The 23,412-nt window shown below is 36.6% G+C and overlaps 1 protein-coding gene across 1 annotated transcript in view; it reads left to right on the top strand.

The window, feature by feature from the left end:
• Positions 1-900: 900 nt before the first annotated feature.
• Cenpc (centromere protein C) overlaps positions 901-23,412 on the top strand; it is a 40,969-nt gene continuing 18,457 nt past the window's right edge. The window contains exons 1-11 of the mRNA XM_041671578.1: positions 901-1,088; positions 3,488-3,531; positions 6,640-6,710; positions 8,265-8,335; positions 11,375-11,474; positions 13,578-13,860; positions 15,053-15,253; positions 16,744-17,339; positions 19,125-19,401; positions 19,905-20,051; positions 21,252-21,334. Of these exons, the coding sequence (XP_041527512.1) occupies positions 1,071-1,088; positions 3,488-3,531; positions 6,640-6,710; positions 8,265-8,335; positions 11,375-11,474; positions 13,578-13,860; positions 15,053-15,253; positions 16,744-17,339; positions 19,125-19,401; positions 19,905-20,051; positions 21,252-21,334 (1,891 nt within the window). The 5' untranslated portion in view covers positions 901-1,070. The remainder of the gene's footprint in view (positions 1,089-3,487; positions 3,532-6,639; positions 6,711-8,264; positions 8,336-11,374; positions 11,475-13,577; positions 13,861-15,052; positions 15,254-16,743; positions 17,340-19,124; positions 19,402-19,904; positions 20,052-21,251; positions 21,335-23,412) is intronic.

Raw genomic sequence — 23,412 nt, forward strand, 5'->3', positions numbered from 1 at the left:
ATTTGCTTTTAAAGGACATTTTGTCTTTTCAGGGTATAGATCAGCTACAGTTGCAACTACGTGACTTTAGGCGACCAAGAAGTGGTATAGGATAGTCCTCAGATCATCGATTTAATCTTGTTTTCCAATCTGGGCCATTATTTTAATTTTTCATAAGACTGAAGCAGCCGATTTTCCTTAATAAGTCGCTCTGCTAATGCGTATACGTGTATATATTTATGCAGATTATTTTGTCTGCAATGATACTTCATAAATGATTTCCACATACTCGAAAAAAGAAGACATTATTCTTGCTATTATTTTCAGAGATAGCGTATAGGGCTGGCTTGGCTGCAGCTGACGAATCTGTGTAGTGTAATCTGTTCAACACGTCTGCAATTTCCACCTCTAATCCTTCTTTTTTTTCCTTTTGTTTTTTTCCGAGACCAACAGGTTTCCCTGTAGCCCTGGCTGTCTAGAAACTCGCTTTGTAAACCAGGGGCGACGGGCAAGAGGCGGGACGACGGGCGAGAGAGGCGGGGCGACGGGCGAGAGGCGGGACGACGGGCGAGAGGCGGGACGACGGGCGAGAGGCGGGACGACGGGCGAGAGAGGCGGGGCGACGGGCAGAGGCGGGGCGATGGGCTATAGGCGGGACGACGGGGGGAGGCGGGGCGACGGGCGGGAGGCGGGGCGACGGGCGGGAGGGAGAGACGGCCCGCTGGAAGCCAAGGCGCGGGGTGGGAGGGCGGAGCGACCTGAGGAAGGCGGAGCGACCTGAGGAAGGCGGAGCGACCTGAGGAAGGCGGGTTGATAGGTTGGACTGGCTCGGGGGCGGGATGAAGGGCGGGACTCTAACGCAAATAACGGCCAGAGTTTTAGAGGCTGCGCAGTGCGTTTTGCGCAAGCGCGACTCTGTTGAATCCTGTTTATTTAGGACCTAGTTTGAAGTGCGGAACCCGAGGCTCTTGGGCCGCGGCTTCCGTCCGCAGTCTGACTCAGGGCGGACGACTTTTTTCTTGACTCACCTGGAACCCTGGCCTGCTGGGGTTTCGCTCCCAGGCCTCAGTTGGGCTTTGTGGGCCGGAAACATGGCCTCCTTCCATCTGGTAAGTGCTGGTCTGGACCCTGGCTGTGAGCAGAAGCGGCGGCCCTGCGGTCGAGCAGTCCGGACGCCGGGCGGGTGGCTCGGGGTGGGTGCTCTGGGGTTGATTTGGGGTGGGTGCTGTGAGCGGCTGGTCAGGGGAGGGTGATGTGAGCGGCTGGTCAGGGGAGGGTGATGTGAGCGGCTGGTCAGGCGAGGGTGATGTGAGCGACTGGTCGGGGGTGGGTGCTGTGAGCGGCTGGTCGGGGTGAGTGCAATGGGGGTGATCAGGGGTGTGTCGGATGGGTACTGTGAGCGGCTGGTCAGGAGTGGGTTGAAAGCAGCACAGGTAACAAACCAGATGTGGTTGTGGACCAGCAGCTGGAGTAACTGGACTATTAGTCTCAAGGTTTCCCACCATAGTCTCGTCTATGCCTGCTTTTATTTCTGAAGAGACTGTTCCCGTTCTACATTTTAGCCTCTATTTCCTAGTCTTCCAAATACTCCTTACTACTGTACAAGTCCGTCTTGATGGTCTGGAAATACTTGAGTATTAATTTCTCCCTAAAGCAAAAACCAACCAAATAAAACCCTCTGAAGTTATACTTTTTGTCAAAATGCTATTACGTGTAGTTTCTAATATTAATGGGACATCTGTTATTGTTAAAGCTTTTATTTAAGACAATCATTTTTTAAAAAGGTGCCAACTTTGAATGTCTGACTTGGACCAGAACTTGTCACTTTATGTTTCTTGACACATTGATATTCATTAGTCTTTTAAATTTTATGTGATTACTATGCCCTAACCTAGCAGTTCTCTATCTTTTTAAGAAAATCTTCATCGATGATCTCCTATTATATAGCTGTATATGTATGCTTGAACACGTATGAGAAGACACTATAGTGTGCATTCTGTAAAATCATATATAGTTTACACTGTATGTGATCAGAGGAAAAAGTCATTAAAGCCACAAAACAACAAAACTTACCAGATGTTTGTTGTGCGTTATCAAATACCTATATAAAGCTACCACTCTTTTGAGTTTACACTGATAGCAATGTGTTGTCTTTTTAGAAGATAAGGGCAGAGAAGAGAAGGTATTCGTGTTCACTTAAGTGTTTTCAAGGGCATTTCTTACCTTAGGCATACTTGTTTATAACCAAAGAAACTTTTGTTTTTCTGCTGTGTGGGTTTGGGTTTGGATAGGGAGGATGAGGGAGTGCTAACAAGGTGCCTAAGTACCTACTGGATAGAGACCAAAGATTCTGCTAAGCATCCTACAACAGAATGCCATTCACTCCAAATAGATGTTGGCGAATCCAGTTGTGTTGTACAATTTTTCTTTCCTGTGGACTATAGTCTCGGTGGAAGAAAACCAAGTTGAGATCAACTGAAGGATAGGTTGAAGTTGGCAGGTTGTAGTTTCAAATGAATATTTTCTAGATTTTAACTGAGAACTGTCTCTGCTCCTGGTTCTCTCACTATGTTTTCTCTATTATCTAGCCCTAGCTGGTCTCACATCTTCTTTCTTTCTCTGCTCTGGGCTCTTTCAAGATGCCTCTGGCTGTTGTAACTCATATCTACAATAAAAACCTTCCCCTTAACCATACCATGTCATCCTGTCAGTTTTGTGATGTGTTTTTTTAAATCTCTCCTATCCACCTTTATTGAGACGGAGTCTCACTGTTTGACACAACCCAGGTTGATATCAAAGTTGAAATCCTCTGGCTTAGGCACATCAAGTTCTGGGACTGCAGATGAGCACCCCTGTGCCGGGGAATTGCTCTACTACTGTTTGCATGTCTTATTCTTTCTGTCTTATCTCAAGTTCTTGTTCCACATCTCTGTGACTTTCTTTTGGGCAGATTAAACTCCTTCACTGAGTGCACAATAAATATATATATATATATATACACACACACATATATATTACATTAATATATCCAATGAAGGATATTATATGTAGTATATATTAATATATAATATTTTACGTTTGTTATTTTTCATTATTTATCATGCCTCCTCTGTTTTCCGTCTTTCAGAAAATTGTTGGGTGTTTTTGCAAATGGCTTTCTAATCCATTTTTATTGTTGTTTTATGTCTTGCTATTTCATTTAGTATGTGTGTGCACTCATGTGGCATGTGTATCAGGGACCAGCTTCGTGGAGTCAGTTCTTTTTTCCTAACTTAACTAGGGATCAAACTCATGTCATTAAGGTTGTATTATGGGAAAGCAGCTCCTAATTAGCTATCTTGTCCTCCCTAAAATCTTTATAGTATTAATGGGACAATTGACAGATACTTGATAACAGAGTAAATGAAAAAATATGATTTTTCTTCATCTTATATTGTACTGGAATTATTTTGAAGATGAATTATATTTGATTATAGTTTAAAAAATTGATAGTTAACTTTTCTTTCAGAATCATCTAAAGAATTACCACAGAAGATTTTGCCGGCCTTCCAGGTGACATGCTTATACTTGAACTTTTAAGACAACTTATTTTCATCTTTGGAAACTGTTTTTTTATATTGAAGATAGAAAAATCTGTTACCTTTGACTGATTGATTTCTATGTGCACTGATTGTTTGGTTTTTAATTATTTTATATGAGAGAACTATTAATACAAGTCATGCAATAACTTAGTAGACGTAAGAAAAATGCTTATATAGAATTGTGGACAAGAAGAATTGAACATTGAATTATTAGCACGGAATGGTGCTATTATGGTAAGATGATAATGGTGATATTAGTGAAATATGCTTATTTTGATAAATAGTGAATTATACTTATTTCAGTAAGTTTTTGGATCATAAAGAGCTTGTATTTTGTTTGAAAGGTTTTTTTTTTCTGTACTTACCAGTAAGATTACTTAATGGGCAAATGGGCAAAACTATTATTTATAATTGGATAATAAAGTAAGAGATTATATCATAAAAGGCTTATATATTATTTAGCTATTAATTTGAAGTGCAGTCACCCATATAAGAAATTATATGGAATTTGTGTTTTTGATATTAATGAAAGGTTAAAGGTTTAGTGTAATGTTATTTATAATGTATTGTGTTCTGCTTGCATGTATGCCTGCAGGCTGGAAGAGGACACCAGATCTTATTACAGATAGTTGTGAGCCACTGTGTGGTTGCTGGAAATTGAACTCAGAACCTTTGAAAGAGCAGCCAGTGCTCTTAACTGCTGTGCCATCTCTCCAGCCCCAGATTAGTGTAATTTTTAAGCAAAAGTTTATTAACCCTCTTTAGAGCTGCATACCTAAATTATGCTCATCAAAATCCAGATGTCCTTCATTAGGTAAATATTTAAACTCTATGATATATTCTTATCATGGAATATTATTCAGCAATAATTGGAATGAACAGTTCATTATTCCAATAACTTAGATTACTCCCTAGAGAATTATACTGAGTAAAAAAAAGTTGTTGAAAAATATTACAATACTATACAGTCCCATTTCTATGGATGATTATTTTTTAAATGACAGAAATTTAGAAATGAAGTGTTGACAGAGATTTCTGTCCCACCTGGTCCTGCAGCTGTTCAGTCCCAAAGAAACACACAAAGGTCCACATTCATTATAAACTGGTTGGCCTATTAGCTTAGGCTTCTTATTGACTCTTATAACTTACATTAGCTCATAATTTGTGTCTGTGTTAGCCACATGGCTTGGTAACTTTTATCAGTGAGGCATTCTCATCTTGCTTCCTCTGTGTCTAGATAACAACTGCAGACTGCATCTTTCCTCTTCCCATGTTGTATGGAGCGAGGTCCCTTTGTTTTGGCCTGGCTAGTTTAACCCCCAGAATAATCACACAGAAACTGTATTCATTTAAACACTGCCTGGCCCATTATCTCTAGCCTCTTATTGGCTAATCCTCACATCTTGATCTAACCCATTTCTATTAATCTGTGTTCACCATGAGGTTGTGGCTTACCGGGAAAGATTCAGCATGTCTGACCTGGCAGCTCCATGTTGGCTTTCTGACTCTTCTTCCTATTCTGTCTACTCCTCCTTCCTAAGTGCTGCCCTATCAAAAGGCCAAGGCAGTTTCTTTATCAACACAAATATAGAAGGACCTCCTATACCATTCCCAGAATTCTCTTCTTTTTGCCCTGCCTCTACTTCCTGCCTGGTTGCCCCTCCTATACTTCCTGCCTGGGTACTGGCTAATCACTGTTTTATTAAAACAATACAATATAAGTGACAGGGTACAAGACCATTGTCTCACAGCAATGGATGGATAATTGTTGTACAGGGGTTAGGAATGATAGAATGAGGTAAGGAAAGACGGAAGTCAGAGGGAAGTATATATATTTCTGAAAGAGAATACAGTGATCCTTATGGTGACTAAACCATTCAGTATCCTGTCTATGGTTGTGATAGTGAACCTATAGAGGTAATGCATTGGGTAGAATTGTGTGCGTGCACACACACACACAGACAGACAGACATGGAAACTGAAATGATTTGTGCAAGATAGTTACTGATAACCACACTGATTAAACCAGTTAAAAGTTTTAAGTTCTTTTAATGGACAAAGAGCAGGCTCATGCCTCTGAGAAGTCTTTTGATGATCAAGCTCAGGGGTACAGTGTTTTATAGACAAAACCACAATTACATCAGTGCTGGCTCAGGGGTCCCTGGGGGTGGGTACGGTGTGGTAATTAGTGAGGGATTTGAAGCTTAACAATATTATTCCAGATACTACATGACAGTTATTTTGATTTATATTTTCTCTTGATTATTTTAGTTTTATTTTTTAAACTTCCATAAAGATCATTTATTTCAGTAAATATATCTGGACCAGAGTCAGGGTTATGACAGTTCCAAAAGTGATGCCAAGGTAGATGTGGATATTGGAGGTTGGGAAGGCTGAGAGGTGTCTAGGCAGACACAAAATAAAGTTGAGACAAAATCGTATTACATTAGTCATGTCAAAACATAAACACATGAGTGGGACATAGAACCAGAAAAAGTAAATATGGTCTAGCTATATGGTAACATCAAATGAACACAATATTTAATTTAAGCTATTTCTATTCATTTATAAATTTCTGGTTAATTAAAAATTAATGCTGTTCAATCCAAAGTGCACTGGAAAAGTTGCAGAGAAGATAATGTTGCTTGAAGGTGTTGAAACTGGCGTTTATAAAGTCTTCACTAAAAAAGCATTAAGTGCTGTAATATAGTTCAATGGTAGTATAATGCTAGGAATCCTGGGCTTAGTTCCCAAAACAAAAGCAAAGTATTTCAGAATCAATTTATTTTCTTCAAAAACTGGAATTACTATTGAAATATAGCAGTGTCCAAACCATTTTCAGATACAGATATTCAACTTTGAGTAGATATATGTAGATAATAAAATAACTTCTCTTAATATTGCATACAAATAAGGTGTTTGATGGACTCAAACTACTAGGTGTTTTTCTTGTGTTAAAATAGTAGAGATATTTTTTCCTATTTAAAGTTAACATTTTATATGGGCTTTCAAGCAGACAATAACATAAGTAACAAACATCTTGCAGAAATGATATATTTACCTTTTCTTTTTTTATTAGAGCGTCCAACATTCATGCAAAGCAAGGCCAGAATGTGCTGGAAGTCTTACAAGACTATTTTGATGAACAAAGTAAGGCTTCATTTCTAAATGGTCTTTCAGAGTTGGTGTAGATGAAAATAGATATTTATCACTAATGTCTAATGTAGCAGATATGTAACATTTAAGTATATAGAGCAATTTCTTTATAACTTTGAGTATACATAACCAATCCTTGTACATTTTGGTATATTGAGTAATATAGAATATTACTGATATAGCTACCGTAATGTGTCATCTTTAATTTACACTAGATTCCTAAAATTTGAAATTCCATAGATCAGTTACAATGCACAAAAGAAAATATTTCCGTTGCGAAAATCTAAAATCATAAATGCTTGGAAATCCAGGACTTTGGATATAAATATCATGCATGGAAATTACTATGAAACTTTGTTTTATGTACAAAATTAACTCCAGTCTTTGTGTATAATGTGCATATGAAATGTAAGTAAAATTTTGTGTTTATACTCAAGAAAATATTCCAAAGTCTGCTTAAAACACAAAATTAGATACTTAGAGATCCAAGCATTTTTATATGGGAAAAAGTGTAAGGGATAATTAAGAGTTTGAGGTACTTTTGGTAATTTACATTTGTTTATTTCAAAGTGATGAATTAGGTAGTACAAAATATGTTCTGAGGCTGAGCATGAGTAGCTGAGTGGAGAGGTTTAATGTCATCTCCCAAAAGATGGCTTGGAACATTGATTTCCAGTGCAGTAGTGTTCAGAGATGTGACTTTTGAGGTGTGATTAGATTGTAATGCTTCTGTCCTCATGAATGAATTTAAGCTATCCTTAAAAGGCCTTGGGAACTTTTGTCAACTCTGTGTCTTGCTTGCTTGGGATAAAATAAAGACTCTTGCTAGATACCAAATTTCTGTGCTTTTTCAATCATTCAGTTTGCTGTATTTATTTTGCAGATCTGGGTATGAAGCCCAGGGTGTTGTGGCTGTTAGGCAAGCACTCTGTTACTGAGCTACACCCCTAATTCAGCCTCAGGTATTCTGACAGCACAAGAAGTGGGACAGAGGAAAACACATCTACAGACTGAAAGCGCAGAATTTTCTTTTCTTTAGGAATTTTGTTTGCTTTTCAGTTTCTGATATTTGTAGGAACATTTGACTACTACATTGATATTTCCATTTCTTTAGGCTAATTGTATTCTGAGGAGTCAATTGATAGTTCATCACAGGTCATATAGAGCAGTGGTTCTCAACCTTCCTAATGTTGTGACCCCTTGATATGGTTCCTCATGTTGTGGTGACAGCCAACCATAGCATTATTTTGTTGCTACTTAATAACTGTAATTTTACTGCTGTTATGACTCAGAAATGTCTGTGTTTTCCAGTGGTCTATGAAAAGGTCATTTCATGACTCACAAGTTGAGAGCCACTGATATAGAGCCATTTTAATTGTTCAGTTAGGATCTCTCTTCCATACAGGGTCTCAGTATGTAGATGAGGCTACCTTTGAATTCACAGAGATCTGCCTGCCTCTTTCACCTGAGTGCTGAGATTTTAAAAGTTTTATTCCACTTTTTATTTTTTAAATACTTTTTAAATCTTGTCAATCGTTTTAATTGCAGGTTCTACAGAGTCATTGCTTTCTTTCACACCTAAAGCGAAAGATACTCGCAGTCAGTCGGCAGGCAAAGAGGTAAGTCTAACAGGAGAACTGAAGGAGGTTTGGTCCGGTAATGAATGTTGAACAGTGTTCTTATTTACATTTTAGTTATCTGATTCTTTAAAGAGAATCCTATGCTTCTCTTGAATTTTATAAAATTTGAGCTATTATAATTTTTTTGACATTTCTAGTATTTGAAATTGGGACAAAATCCATAAAATTATAGCAAGTCTTTTAATTTCTTTTATACTAATACTTAAGAGTTTGAGGGAAATGGGTAGCTTTAAGGTTCCTGATCAGATTAACAAGTGTGGTTGTTTTTGGAAGACTGATAGGACTGGTCACCGTCCAGAAAAAACTGCTTCTGGTTGGTTATGTGCCTTAAAAGGTTAGGTTGATTTGTCATCCAAAAGTAGAACAGTTTTAGGTAGAATTTTTTTAAGTATGTGTTTGAACCCAGGGGCACATGCCAAACACAGGGCTGGATCACTGAGCCACACTCCTAGAGGTAAAGGTTTTGAAGCTAGTGGCCCAAGAGATATTATTTGGAAGCATAATGTAAATTAAAGTTCATTAAAAACTGATAAGCAGGGCTGAAGAGATGGCTCAGCGGTTAAGAACACTGACTGTTCTTCTAGAGGACCTGAATTCAATTCCCAGCAACCACATGGTGGCTCACAACCATCTGTAATGAGATCTGGTGCCCTCGTCTGGCCTGCAGGCATACATGAAGGCAGACTGTTGTGTACATAATAAATAAATAAAATCTTTAAAAAAAACCAAACTGATAAGCAGTGTTCTACCACAAGCTGACCTGGATCTTAGCTATACTACCTAGGCTGACCTTGAGTTCATGATCCTGATGCTGTACCTGTATAGATTGCCTTTAGTTTTAAGGAATGTAGACAGCCATATTTTTCAGAATTTGGGAGACTTTTTATAATATGAGAAATTATATTGATTTTTGAAAATTAAAGTCAACTTTTAAATTTCCTGGGAACTCGATCATTAAAGTCTGAAGCAATAAATTTGTACTTTGACAGTTTTATACATGTGTATAACGAATTGACTTTTTGTTTTGACTTAAATTTAGCTTAATGTTTGAAATGCTTGCATCCATAGTCACGAATATTGGTCTCCTCTCCTGCCTTAAAATGTTTTTATTGGTCTTAACTTTTGAGGTTCCTTTTCTAGGTGGAATCAAGTATGTTATAGCAGTTCAGCAACACCCTACTGTGATAGCTAGTTAAGCATAAAATGTAAACAGATTATAGTTTTATAGCTTTCAGAGATAATGAAGACAGGTTTCACAGTATATAACCTGCTACTAATTTTCCTCACGTTTGAGGGGGAAAAATGTTCTTTATTGTTTGCTGACTTAGGGAGGTTTTTCCTCTCTTGCTGATAGGTACAGGCATTAATCTAGCTTCTCTTTTTCTGAGAAGAGTATTTCTCCCAGGTTCAGATGGTTCTTTTTCTGGCCTTGGTATGTATGCATATATTATGTATTTATAATTATTAACTAAGCCGGGTCATGGTGGTGCACGCCTTTAATCCCAGCACTCGGGAGGCAGAGGCAGGCGGATCTCTGTGAGTTCGAGACCAGGCTGTCTACAAGAGCTAGTTCCATGACAGGCTCCAAAGCCACAGAGAAACCCTGTCTTGAAAAACCAAAATAAATAAATAAATAAATGAATAAAATAAAATTATTAACTAAGTTGAGAGCCTGTCTCACTTGAGCTTATACTCATGAGACTCTTGCCTCAGTTTACTGAGTGCTGGGATCACAGATGTGTACCATTGTGTTTAGCTTTAAAAAGATTTCTGAGACAAGGTCTCATGTAGCTTAGTCTGACTTTGAACTTGCTGTGTATCCATGGATGGCTTTGAACTCCTGACTATTCTCTGTCTCCTAGGTGTTGTGATTATAGCTGTACACTAGCTTGCCTGATTTAAATGCACATTTTGATAAATTTTTATAACTATGATCTTGATCAAGATATATATGCACATGTACAGCCTCCTATATTATCCTACGAACCATGAATGTTAAGTCTGAAGAGTAATATGCATACACATTTATTAATTAATCTATGCTCTTCTGAATTTATTATTTTCTGCATTGACTCTTAATTTAATACTTTTGAACTTTGACCTCATTTTTTTTAAAGATTTATTATATATTTTGAATGCACAGCATTCTGTCCGCTTGTATGCCTGTATACCAGAGGAGAGCACCAGATTTTATCATAGATGGTTGTGAGCCACCATGTGATTGCTGGGAATTGAACTCATGAGCTCTGGAAGAGCAGCCAGTGCTCCTAACCTCTGAGCCATCTCTCTACTCATTTGTTTTTTTTCTACTGTGTCAATAGAGTATTATACAGGCTTAGAGTATGTGTGATTCAAAGCCAAGGATTTTTATTTATTTGCCTATCATTCACAACATTTAGTGTACCATTAGTGAGAGACAATTATGTTTATGTTATTTCTCCCTGGGAAAGCCTTTTGACACAAGTCCATTATTGGGTTCTGGTTCCATGGACATTCCCAATTATCAAGTATAATCCCAGAAGGAAACAAAACAAGTGTTTACCATAATCATGTTTTGTAAAATAGTTAAGACCAGTTACAATATCAGGTTCAACCTTACCGCTTGTTAAAGAAGAAGCATTGTAAAATCCAGTCTGTAGATGCTTGGCAATGTCTAGCCCTTTCAGAGAGCCCTCTCAGTGATTAGGTATGCTGTGTTAACACTTTGTTACAGAGTGAGTTCCTAAATATTGTATTGTTACATACTTCCTTTTATATTTTTTAACTTTACCTTAATGACATCATTATGCATTTTCATGAACTTGCTTTTTTTGTTACTGTAATTGTTTGTTGCTTGTGTTAACTCTGGTGTTTTAACTCTTAAGAGATATTATTTCATGGCCCATAGATTGTTTATTTCCTCTCTGTTCAGTAGTTCTTTAGTATACATTGCCAGCTGCTTTGTTGTCTAACCACCCCCATCTAATCAGAATTGACAACATACTGAAAGTATATCAAATGTATTTCTTTTTTGCTCAGTGCCAGGCATCACATTCACAATCAGTTCCAGTTTCTTCAGGGAGGAAAGATGCTTCTCCACAAGTTACTGCAGAACCAAGTGAAGCCACTCTTGGATCAGGTTGGTAGTAGACTCATGACAATTAAAAAGCTGATGACAAAGGTGGTGCACACATTGTGCCAGGTGACAAGATCAAGGTCAGACTAGGTGTAATTGCTAGTGGTCAGGCTTTATTTTTCTTCCCTTTCCTCTCTTCCTTATTCTGGGATACGTGCTGGTTTTTTGTTTGTTTTGTTTTTTACATTTATTCTTGTTATAAATTAGAAAAGTAGTATTCTGTTTGTTCTGTTTGAGCTAATAGACTCAAAGATTTACAAGAAAAATGTAATTGGTTCCATCATTTTTTGGGGGGGGGGGTATGGTAACGCTTGAACTTTTCCATACCTTCATTGGTGCTCATAAATTTAAAAAATATAAACGTATGTGACATGGTTACATGGTTGCCCTTTGTGTCATATATGTTTCTAACTGATCCCTAGACTTTGGGCTTAAAAATATAAAGATATATATTTAATTTTTTTTATTATTGTTTGCACATTCATGTGTGTACTCTAATTTGCATGCCATGGCATGCATGTTGAGGGCAGAGAATTACTGTGTGGAGGTGGGTCTCCTTCCATATTCACATAGGTTCCCATGATTGAACTCAGGTTGTCAGGCTTGCTTGGTAAGCAGCTCTACTCCCTGAACCATCTTGCCAGTCCTGAAATTATTATTATTACTACTACTACTATTGTTGTTGTTGTTGTTGAGACAGGATCATACTATGTAGCTCTACAACTCACTATGGCTATCAGGCTGGTTTCTAAGTAGGAATTCAGTTTGCCTTTTCTTCCAAAGGTTTGTGCCACAATGACAGCTGAAATTATATTTTTAAACATGGAACTTAATACTTTATTTTAATTGTAGAATGTGTGACTCTTACCTGTAAGTTGCCTAGTTTCCTATTTTGATTAAACAACTCTTTTTTTCTATAGTTGAATATATTCATAATAACATATTAATTTTGTTCTCTTTGTTAAAATTCTAACTAGAATGGGCTTTCTGTAATAATTCTTTTATAATCATTTATATTTCTGTCTTCCTTAACAAACATACATATATATGCCCTTCAAAAATGCTAAAGTTTGAAGGGCACTATAGCATGTGAAAGGATAACTAAGGTATGGTGGAAAATGTGTGCAGGCTAATTATCTGATAAGGACTTTTCTTCCATAACACTTCCCTTGTTCCCTAGTACAACCTAGTACTTTGCTGCACTGCACTGCAGGCAGAACAGAGCCATCATGGCAAGGGTTGGAGTCTCCCTCTAGTCTGTGTTCCCTCACCTTATTGAGAGAATGTGGGCTCTGGGTTGCAGACATCTCAGGAGCCTAGTCCAGGGACAAATGGGAAGCGAACAGGAGACCCAAGAGGCTACACAGTGAATTGTTCCTTAAGTCTTCAGTTTTCTAGGTAGGTACCCTAGTTTGGCTCAGTTTTCAGAGGCCTATTATAGTTGGTTGATTATTTCTAAGGAATTTAGTTACATTAAGAGGGAGAAATAAATGACATCTTACCACTGAACCAAAAGCCTTTTTTTGTTGTATTTAAATTTTTAAATCTTTGCATTTAAGAGCAATGAGTTAATATGAATACTAGCTAGTCATTTTTCTTTGACATTTGAAGACTGAAGGTGATTTTATATAAGCATGAATGTATATTCTCTCTATATACGTATATAGATACATGTATGCACTTGTTTTATGTATGCCTGTTATATATGTGTGTATGTTTGTCTAGCCAAATTAACTTACTTGCTCTTAGTCTGTGCATAACAGAATCTCATAATTTCTCTAACTTCTTTGTATTTAAACTTTGTGCTATTCAAACTTTGTATCTCAAGACTTTAGGCATAAATTTTGGAGATTCTGTGTTTGAGGATTTCTGTGTTTCCATAACCTCAGATGGTATGAATCAAGTACATGTTTCACTTCATTAATCTGGTAAATCAGAATGTCCTAAGACATAGGTATTTTAATTATAAGCCTCTGATTCTAAGCTTAATAAACTGTGTGTCTTCTGAAAGCTTTTTATTTTAATTGTGGTTGATTTTTAAAAGTATGTTTAATTTAAATACTGTTTTCAGCTACTGAGAGCTGTCATCATATACTTTTCTTTTAGTTCAGGCTAATAAAGTTCATCAGAAAATTCTGACTTCTGATGTTTCTGAAAGTCCAGCGAACTCAAACAACATGTCAAGTAAAAAAACAAATGGATCCCACAGTGCCACCAAGTATCACCTTTACTTACCTGGCGGCTCCCCTGTTGTTCCTTTATATGAGAAAATGTCTGAATCGCAGAATGTTATTTCATCTCTTAGCCAAAAGAGAGGGGCTTACAACTCAAGAAATTCAATAGATACTAAATCTTCATATACAGACATTTCTCTTAAAACCAGGAAAAGGTAATTTCTGTTTAAGTAATAACAATTCTGCTTAATTTTATCCTAATATTGCAATGTTAATTTAGCCTTTTATGTAGGTTTGAATAAATGAGTTCTGCTCACTTTACTAGACCTGGATAGAGGTGGGCGGTCCTTGGGCTTCCCACAGGTCAGGGAACCCTGATTGCTCTTCGAGCAGATGAGGGAGGGGGACTTGATTGGGGGAGGAGGAGGGAAATGGGAGGCGGTGGCGGGGAGGAGGCAGAAATCCTTAGTAAATAAATAAATTTAAAAAAAATAATTTTTTTAAAAAAGGTAAAAAAAAAGAATAAATGAGTTAAGGGATAGCATGAGAAAAGAGCAAATGCTTTTTGCTTAGCTTTAGTTTTTAATTAGTAGTAAGGAAAGCATTAAAGTATACTTCAAACAAATTTGGAGTTTAACTTTTCTATAGTCTGTGGAAAATACTTTCTTTGTGGGGCTGTTGAGATGGCTCAGCAAATTAAGGCACCTGGTGTACAGGTCTGCTAAGCAGAGTTCAATCTCTGAAAACCAAATAAAGATAGAAGAGAAATCTAACTCCACAAAGTTGTCCTCCAAAACCCATGTGCTTGCTGTGGCCTTCGCATCCTTATGTATCATGCTAAGTTATCCTCCAGCGCCCACGTGCATGATTTGGCATGTGCATCCTTATACATCACGCAAAGTTGTCCTCCAATGTCAATGTACGTGTTTTGGCATGTGCATCCTTATACATCATGCAAAGTTGTCCTCCAATGTCCATGTGCGTGTTTTGGCATGTGCATCCTTTTATATCATGCATGCACATACACAATAAGACAAAGTATTCTTTGTGATAATGTTTTCTTTGATTTACTTAACTTTTTTAGTTATCATACAAAATAATTTCCATTAACATTTTTATTTATCATTATACATTGCTTATATTCTCCCCACCCCATTATCTTTAACTTCTTGAAAGAAACAACTTATATTTCCTGCGTATTATGTACGATTGCAAGGGTCAGTATTAGGTCCTTTCTAGAATAGCAGAGTATGGATGAATTATAAACCCAGTTCCAGTTCTGAGAACTTTCTTTTTGCCTTTAAGATACAAAAAAATAGGTTATTTAAGATACTTTGTTATTTGGAGACATTTTTTAATAAGTGTAATTTGCTTATGGAGATTTGTCTTACCGTTTTAACTTTCCAGGTTAAACTTTGAAGGTAAAGATAGTTTGAACAAAGCAGAAGTAGAGAACAATGTATTAGAAGTATCAGAAGGACAAGAAGGGACATCATCAGAAACATCTCAGAAAAGAGCACAAGATTTGACCTGTGAAATTCAACCACAATCTAGAAAGAGTTTTTTAACATTGTATTTAGAAACTGTCAAGAGGAAAAGTGAATCCAGGTAAAGTTATTACAAAACTGTCCTTTTGGACATTTCTTCTGTCTCTTTCTGTGAACTGTATCTGGGTGTTCTGTTAATTAATATAGAAATCTTTTTATTTTCTTTTTGTTGAATTATAAATTCTTTTATTAGAATTTTGTACAACGTGTTTTGATCATTTATTCATATGCCTCATCTTTACAACTCTTCACACTCTTTCTAGACCCTCCCTTTCTTTCCTTCTTTACCCAAGCAGCTTTGTGGCCTCCTCTCTTCTATTTAGCACTTGTCAAGTCCATTCTGTGCTGCACATACATTCTTACATGCGCCACCTTCCCACTGGAGCATAGTTTGCTTACTAGGGCCAGGAAATCAAGTGTCTCTCTGCCAGCAGCTATGAGTTGACAGTAGCTCCTTGGTTAGGGCCTTTGTGCCTACCTTGACTGGCTTGAGTTTGCACAGGTCTTATGTATGCTGTCACCTGTCTGGAAGGTATTGTTTCATTGTAGCCATCTGCTGCCTTTGGCTCTTACATTCTTTTCACTTCCACAGAGAAGGGAATGTCATACAGATATCCCACTTAGGACAATCTATGGTCTCTGTCTCTCTCTCTCTCTCTTCTACAAACAACAAATAAAAAACAAAACAAAAACACCAACCAGAACAATCAATAAATGTGTGAATTGCCTAAGATGTACAAATGTGTTCTTTTATGAATATTTTAGCAAGTTTGTAATCCTTTTATAACTGAGTATATACAAAGATGATATTGCTTCCTTACTAAATAAATTTAGGGTTAGCTGTGTGGGGAAAGAAGGCTGTAGCAGGATAACATTATTTGACCTCATAACAACAAATTGTGTGGCATTGTCTGCTTTTAATAAGAATCATGTTTCTTTTATATAGCACTAGATTTCTTGTGCCTGTGGTACCCTAGACAACTTAGTTCTGAACTGTTATTATGATATTGATATATGTGTGAAAATAAGCATGCGATATTGGAACTTAAGATGAAATTTTATATGTTATAGTTCATTTATATGAATAATTATTACTTTCACTTAACATCTGTGTATTTGGTGCTATTATGAGTAGAGTTCTGTCAGATATAAAAAAGATAAACCATTCAAGATCAGTTCTTTTAAAATATTAGATATGATGGTTTATTATATTGAATATTGCTAATGTTTTAGATATGAAGAATTGAAGATATCTGTACAAATAGTTTCATCAAACATATAGATATGGCATGCACTTTCTATTGTAAGTAAATACGCTTGGGTTGTAATTATACAGTTGTGAATTTCAAGGTTTTAGTGTGTTTATTGATTTAGGGGCATCAAAGTAAATGACCAGCTTTAAATTTCTATGATCTTAATATTATAAAATGGAGATTAAAATTAAGAGAAAATCAAGAAGAAGTGATTGCATTTCCTGTATAGAATATTTTATTCATTAAACAAAGATGAAACTTCAGCTACTTTAACTGTTAAAATCATGTTTTGTTTCAGTTCCAGTGTTAGGCACACAGCAGCAATTTCACCTCACTCATCTCCAAAGGCCAGGACATTGTTAGAAGATGAATTTATTATTGAAGAATCGGGGAGAAGTTTTGAAAGTCAATCTTGGGTGAAAATTCCAAGAAAAGACAGACATCAGAGCCACCACTTGCCATCTCCTGAAAACATTGCAGCTGCTAAAGATAAGAAACCGGGAGAAAAACCTCATAGTGTGTCAGCTTCGTCTTTGATACATGACACACAGTTTCATAAGGCTTCCCCAATAGAGAAATCTCAGCCCTCTGTTGAAAAAATCCTGGGGACTAGTTATATAGATGAATTGGAAAGTGATTATAGTTCTACAGAAAATAAAATACATTCTGAGAATACCAAAAAAACATCTGAAAGCAAAAGGACTATAAGACAGAAGAAGCAAAGAGTATCAAAGCCTAAAGTAGTTGAAGAGCAACTTGATATGGGACAGGGTAAAAAGAAAAAGAGGAATATGTCAAATACTGACAAATTACAACTAAATTCAAAAAGAAATATGGAAGATTGCGAAGAGGCAAGAAATAAACCTATTCCCAAGAAGCAGATATCCCCTGTTGGTAAGTGTTAATAGAAATTCAAAGTATGAGTATTCTTTCATTATTTTATAGTTGCTTAGCTTTGGGAGATAGGCAAAGTAAAGCTGCCTACAAAGATTCAGAAGCCTTTTGGGGGTTCCATCTCTCTAGGTTTAGTTCAGTGCAGAGTCACTCTCTTTTTATTTAAATAGATCCCATGACAGAAACACACATGAAGAAGTGAAAGACTATAAACAAGTTAATGAAACGCTTTCTCCTGCTAACATATTGTGTGTGTGTGTTTGTGTGTGTATGTAGATTGACAGATACATATGTATATAGGATGAAAGTAGAAGAGAAAATAAGTCTCTATCCAATATGGCCACAAATCTTTATATCTTCATAAATATTTTCAGTAAAGACTGGTTAATGAATATGATGTTCTGATGTGTTGCTATACTGATTGTGATTTTTCCATTGTTGTTACAAATTGCCACACAGTAGAATAAACAACACACTTAAATTTTTTTTCAGTCTTATATAATTTTTAAGTCAGAAGTTTCATAGGACGGAAAAAAATATCTTTGTTAAGCTCTGTTTCTGGTGTGTATGTAAGAGTTCTGCTCTTTACCTTTCCATCCTGTTGAGCTACGCATCATCTTTGACTGATGGTCCTTCTCTGCCATCAAAGCTAACAATGCTTGCTTTCTTCTATCTCTGATTTCTCACTTTGCCTGCTGTCATCCCAAGTTTTGTTTGATCAGAAGTTTTATGGATACATGAGCTGGTAGGGTTAATTCAAAGTAATCAAGGTTTATAATTTAATCATACTTAATCTTTAAATTTCTTTTTTCAAAATTAGATTACAAAACAATTAAAAGGTAAGTCAGTAATTAACTGTTTTATTTTGTATAGTGGTAAGTACAAAGAAACTATTTTGTTTTTCAAAAGATACTCAGACTAGGGAGATGGCACAATACTCATCTTTCAAGCAGAATAACTTGATTTTGATCCTCAAAACCCAAGTTAGAAGACAGGTGATGTCTTAGCAACTTTCTGTTGGTGTGACAAACTACTCTGACAAAAGCAGCTTCAGAGAGAAAGGGTTTATTTTGCCTTACAGTTCTGGAAGCTAAGGTATGGCGCAGGAGGCTAGCTGCTTATATTGCCTCCATGCTCAGGAAACAGAGAACAGCACCCTCTCTTTACCTGTGCCATCCAGGATCCAAGATGGTAGCCGAGGAATGGTGCCACCCACATGTGTGCGGGTCGGTCTTCTCACTTTAGTTAACACAATCCATGAAACCTCCTTGTAGGCATACACAGAGACCCATTTCCTGGGAGATTTAGATTCTATTAAATTGACCTTTATCATTACAGATGGTCAGGTGAGTAATGGGTAGAGCCAGAGACAAAATTACTAAGGAAGTTTGTAGTGAATTTAATAAATCTAGTACATTGGGGCTGGAGAGATGGCTCAGCGGTTAAGAGCACTGATTGTTTTTCCAAAGGTCTTGAGTTCAATTCCCAGCAACCAATGGTGGCTCACAACCACCTGTAATTAAAAAAAAAAAAAATCTGGTGCTAACTTCTGGCCTGCAGGGACACATACAGGCAAAACATTGTATACATAATATATAAATCTTTAAAAAAAGCAAATAAATCTAGTACATGTCCTATAAATACAACTGAAAAAAATATAAGATTTTTTATGTGAAAACAAATTTAGCTTATGAAATTGGTATGTGCATTTATATGTAAATATAATGACATTGATCTTTTCATTTGAACAAACATGCTATTTGAAGTTGTCATTGAATCTTTCAGGTTCTGTTGATAGAAGCTTTTCAAGAGAAAGTAAATCGTCAGTGGTGCATCACAATGGAAAAACGCGGACTAGGAAAAGTCAGTTATCTAAGAATACTGGGAAAAAACCTTCTCCATCAAAAAGACAGAAGACAGAGAGCAGCTCAAGAGTACAGAAGTCTTTAAACACTAAGGGTTCTAGAAGAAGTGTTAGTCATGATGAAATTTCTGGTTCTCAGAGTGAGCCATTGGAAAACGAGGCAGACCCAACTCAGAAGAAAAGTCTTGATATTTCTGGGTAATTTCTTTTGTATTTACAATATAACTTTTTTTCTTTTCCCCATTGGGAATTTAGTAATTTGTCTGTTATTCAGTACTCAGAGGGGGAATAAGCATAAAGGACTTGGTCAAAGTTGTTATTAAATCTAGGCTCTGCAATTTGCTGGATGACACCGAGAAATAGTACCACTCTGAACTTGTTTCCTTATTGTAAAACTGGGAATGATCGGTATGTAGTTGTACAGTAGATGCCATCGACTATTAGAGTCAGTGTCACTCATCGTCACTCTTTCTCATTCTCAGGCCAGGTCTGTACTGTTTTCTCTATTTTTATTTCTTTTTAATTGGGAGTCTTGGTAGACCAGATACCTTTGTGAACCTAGTTTTAAATCTTAAGGTCTGAACATGATGAACTTATGCTTGCTGTAGCTAGTTTTATATTGCTTGTACAAACATTTGTATATTGTTTCTAGAAGAAAGAACTTTTGAAAAATAATTTTAACCTTTTCTTTTTCCCCATAGACCTACAGGAGGCTCTAAGTATCAAAACAGTGTTATGACTTCACAGAATGTTCATTTAAAGTCTCATACTGGGGAATATACACGTAAATCATCAATGAAGTCTAATTCCAATGCAGGGGAGCCTAAAAATTCAATTTGGGAAGAAAGGTGTGTATATAGTGTAGTGAAAATAGAAGTAACTCACTGTACTAAGTATCCATTTCTATGTTACTTCCAAACATAATTTATTTTTGCTATTTACTCTCTGTGGGGCCAGAAATCTGGACAAGGCTTAGCTAGCTGTTTTGGCCTTGGAGGTGTCTTTTTCTTTTCTATCCCTTTGATGACTTGACTACAACTAGAGGATCCATTTATGTCTCATGACTGTTGGTTGAAGGTTGCAATTCTTTGCTGTCTTTTGGTAGTTGGCCTTTGTTTCTTGTAATGTGGCAGCTGACTTCCTACAAAACAAATGATCTGAGGGAGGATAGTATCAAATGCCTTTTCAATTACTTACCCTCTGGAGTTCTTTACTCACGGTTATAGTTTTCTGTTCATTAGAAACAAGTCATCACAAGTCCAGACCACAGTCAGGAAAAGGGAAATGGGACTTTATCTTTTGAAGATTGTCACAGAACTTGTGGATGTGTTATTAAAATATCCACTAACATTAAACCTGCTTGTTTTAGCTCTGAACTGTTAAAACCTTAAAAGAAAAATACAAGACTAGTAAATGAGAACAAACCTTAACCTTTGAAGGGAGTACTATGGGTTCTTTACTGCTTGAGGGGTTGTGATTAGGACTTGGAGGAGGAAAGGAACCCGGGAGTACCATAGCTTGAGTCAACTATGATGATTTTTGGGCTACATGTTTAATTTCATTTTTTGTAGATGATTTCTTTTAAAATTAAGATATGCTTGCTGATTTCTCTTGTTTGTGTGAAAGAATATTGTTATTGGACTTGACTAAATTTATAAGTGATTCATGAATTAACTTTAAATATTCTAGCTGAGCTTGGTGATGATGCCTATAATCCAAACACTCAAGAGGCTGAGACAGGAGGATTCCAAATTCTAGACCAGTTTAGGCTACAGTAAGGAGGCCCAGGGCCTGAGCTACTTATTCAGTCAATCTCTCTGTCGCTGTCTTTCTCTCTCTCTGTCTCTCTCTCTCATTTATATAAATTTGTATTTATCAGATTTGACTCTATGGGATCAAATCGCAGTTCTTGCTTCATGCTGCATGGAAACACATTCTTGATGACCTATTGTATCACTTTTAGTTTCTTAGGAAAGACACTAATGGCAGTTTTAAGACATGATCATAGTTATAAAAGCACAACTTTTATGGTTTATTTTGTTCTTAAGTGGACCTTCCAAGTTCAAGGATCATGTAATGTCTAAAAGCAATAATTCTGACATGGGTGATGAAGAGGATCAGGAGAGTTCGGGTAAGTTACTGTTTTCTACTATCTTGCTTTCTATGGCACTATGAATATACAGTAAAGTATTCTGTGTTTATTTAAATTTTCAGTAATAGTAAATGTGGATGTACTCCTGAGATTACTGCTTTATAGTTGGAAATTTGTTAAAATGGTCCAGATGCATCATCCTTTAAAAAATATTTAGTTTTTTCTCTGTGGTGTTATAGTTTTTAACTATCATTTCTTCTAAAACTCAAACAGTGATAGATCTCATCATTTGCTGTTATTTTAACTGACTCCTTCTTTGTCATGAATCTGTCATTTTTGGAATATTGCCTTTTGGGAGTTGTTCCATAGGATGTACTTTTAATTCTGCAATCAATAATTGCTTTGAAAAATACCTGATTCTTATTGATGTACCGTGGCATTTAGAATCCAAGACAAATGTTGTTATTATTGACATACCTTTGATTCTAGGGTTTTTTTTTTTTCTGGGTAGGATAGGAACACACACACACACACACACACACACACGGTGGAGGGAGAGAGACTGATACTCTTGAGACAGACTGTATGTAATACAGTGCCATCTAACTTAGGGTTTTGCTGATGTGATAAAACACCATGACCAATAGCAACTTGCGGAGTATATTTCAGCATATAGTTCCAATCATAGTTCATCCCAGAGGGAAGTTAGGACAGGAATTTGAACAGGATGAAGACCTGGAGGCAGGAGCTGATGCAGAGGCCATCCCATATTAATCAGAATGCTCTGCAGACTTGCCTACAAGCCAATCCTATGCAGGCATTTTCTTGATTCAGATTTCGTTTTCCCAGATGACCCTAGCCTGTGTCAAGTTGACAAAAACTATCCAGCAAGCAACTATCTATATTTATATCTAGAAACCACAGATTTATCTCAATACCTCCAGTTCCAGCACAGCACAGAACTTTCTTTTCTCTTTGTATAAGCCCTTTCTCAAACAGTAGGAAACCTCATTCCCATTATTCTCATGCATTCAGTTATCTATCTACCAGACGCCTTCAAGGTCCACTGCTGTGGGAATTTTTTCAGCAAAGATAAAGCATCTACTCACATGCAGATTACATGGTAAATTGGATTGGAGCGGAGGTGATAATAGCTTGATTTTGGAGGTAAACTTCACATGTCATAATTAGCTTAGTATGTAGTCATCATTGTAGCCAACTTTAGAATATTTTGTCATTGCCCTGGCCCTGCCCCAGTGTCATATCCTTCACCAGCCATCTTCTCTTCTCTTCTTCTCAGGCCTGGGAAAACACTCATCTGCTTTTGATCTCCACAGATTTATTTAGTACAGGGCAATTCAGTTTTATAGACACTAGAGTTTTTTCCAAATTAACAATTCTATGTTTTATTTAGTAGATTTTAAACAATATTTTGTTTTCTCAAAGCTTGAACCAACTTTTCAGGAAAATGTATATATATATAGTCAATATAAGTAGCTCATGAACATGAAATATTCCAACCTTATTGCTTCATTGCTATCTTAAAACTCAATAGCTTAATACAGCTATTGATTTATTTTACATGGTTCTGGAAATTTGTCTAGGCAGTTCTTAGGAAGATACATTTATGACATGATAGTTACATACAAGGTATTTACCTGCAATTTCTGAAGTTTAGTTGAACTATATCTTCAAAATGAGTTCCTCATTTCTGTATTTGGCACCCATCTCAAATAGACAGCACACTGAGCTGTCTCAGAATCTTTCTCTCTGTACTGCCTATTCATGTGGCTGTCTTGGGTTTTCTGAAAGCATGACAATCTAGGGTAGTTGATAGCATTAATATCTTCCTCAAAGTTTGACCCCCTAGTGGAATTTACATATATTGTTAGGATTTTGGATGTAATAACATTAGTCTCAGAAAGTAATTTTTGTGTGTTCAATTAGTATAGCAAGTCACTCTGGCCAGCAGAAATTCAAGAAGGAAATGAAACTGTTGCTGAGGCTTTTTTTGGGGGGGGGGGCACTTAAAAAAGTTGAAGTATCATTACATAATTCCCTCCCCTTTGTAATTTGGATAAATCTAGAAATTTGTTCATTTCTTTTAGATTTTCCAA

This window comes from Microtus oregoni, unplaced genomic scaffold, assembly GCF_018167655.1.
Source record: "Microtus oregoni isolate MIOR12 unplaced genomic scaffold, Mior012 000021F_ref0000039, whole genome shotgun sequence".
Classification (NCBI taxonomy): Eukaryota; Metazoa; Chordata; class Mammalia; order Rodentia; family Cricetidae; genus Microtus; species Microtus oregoni.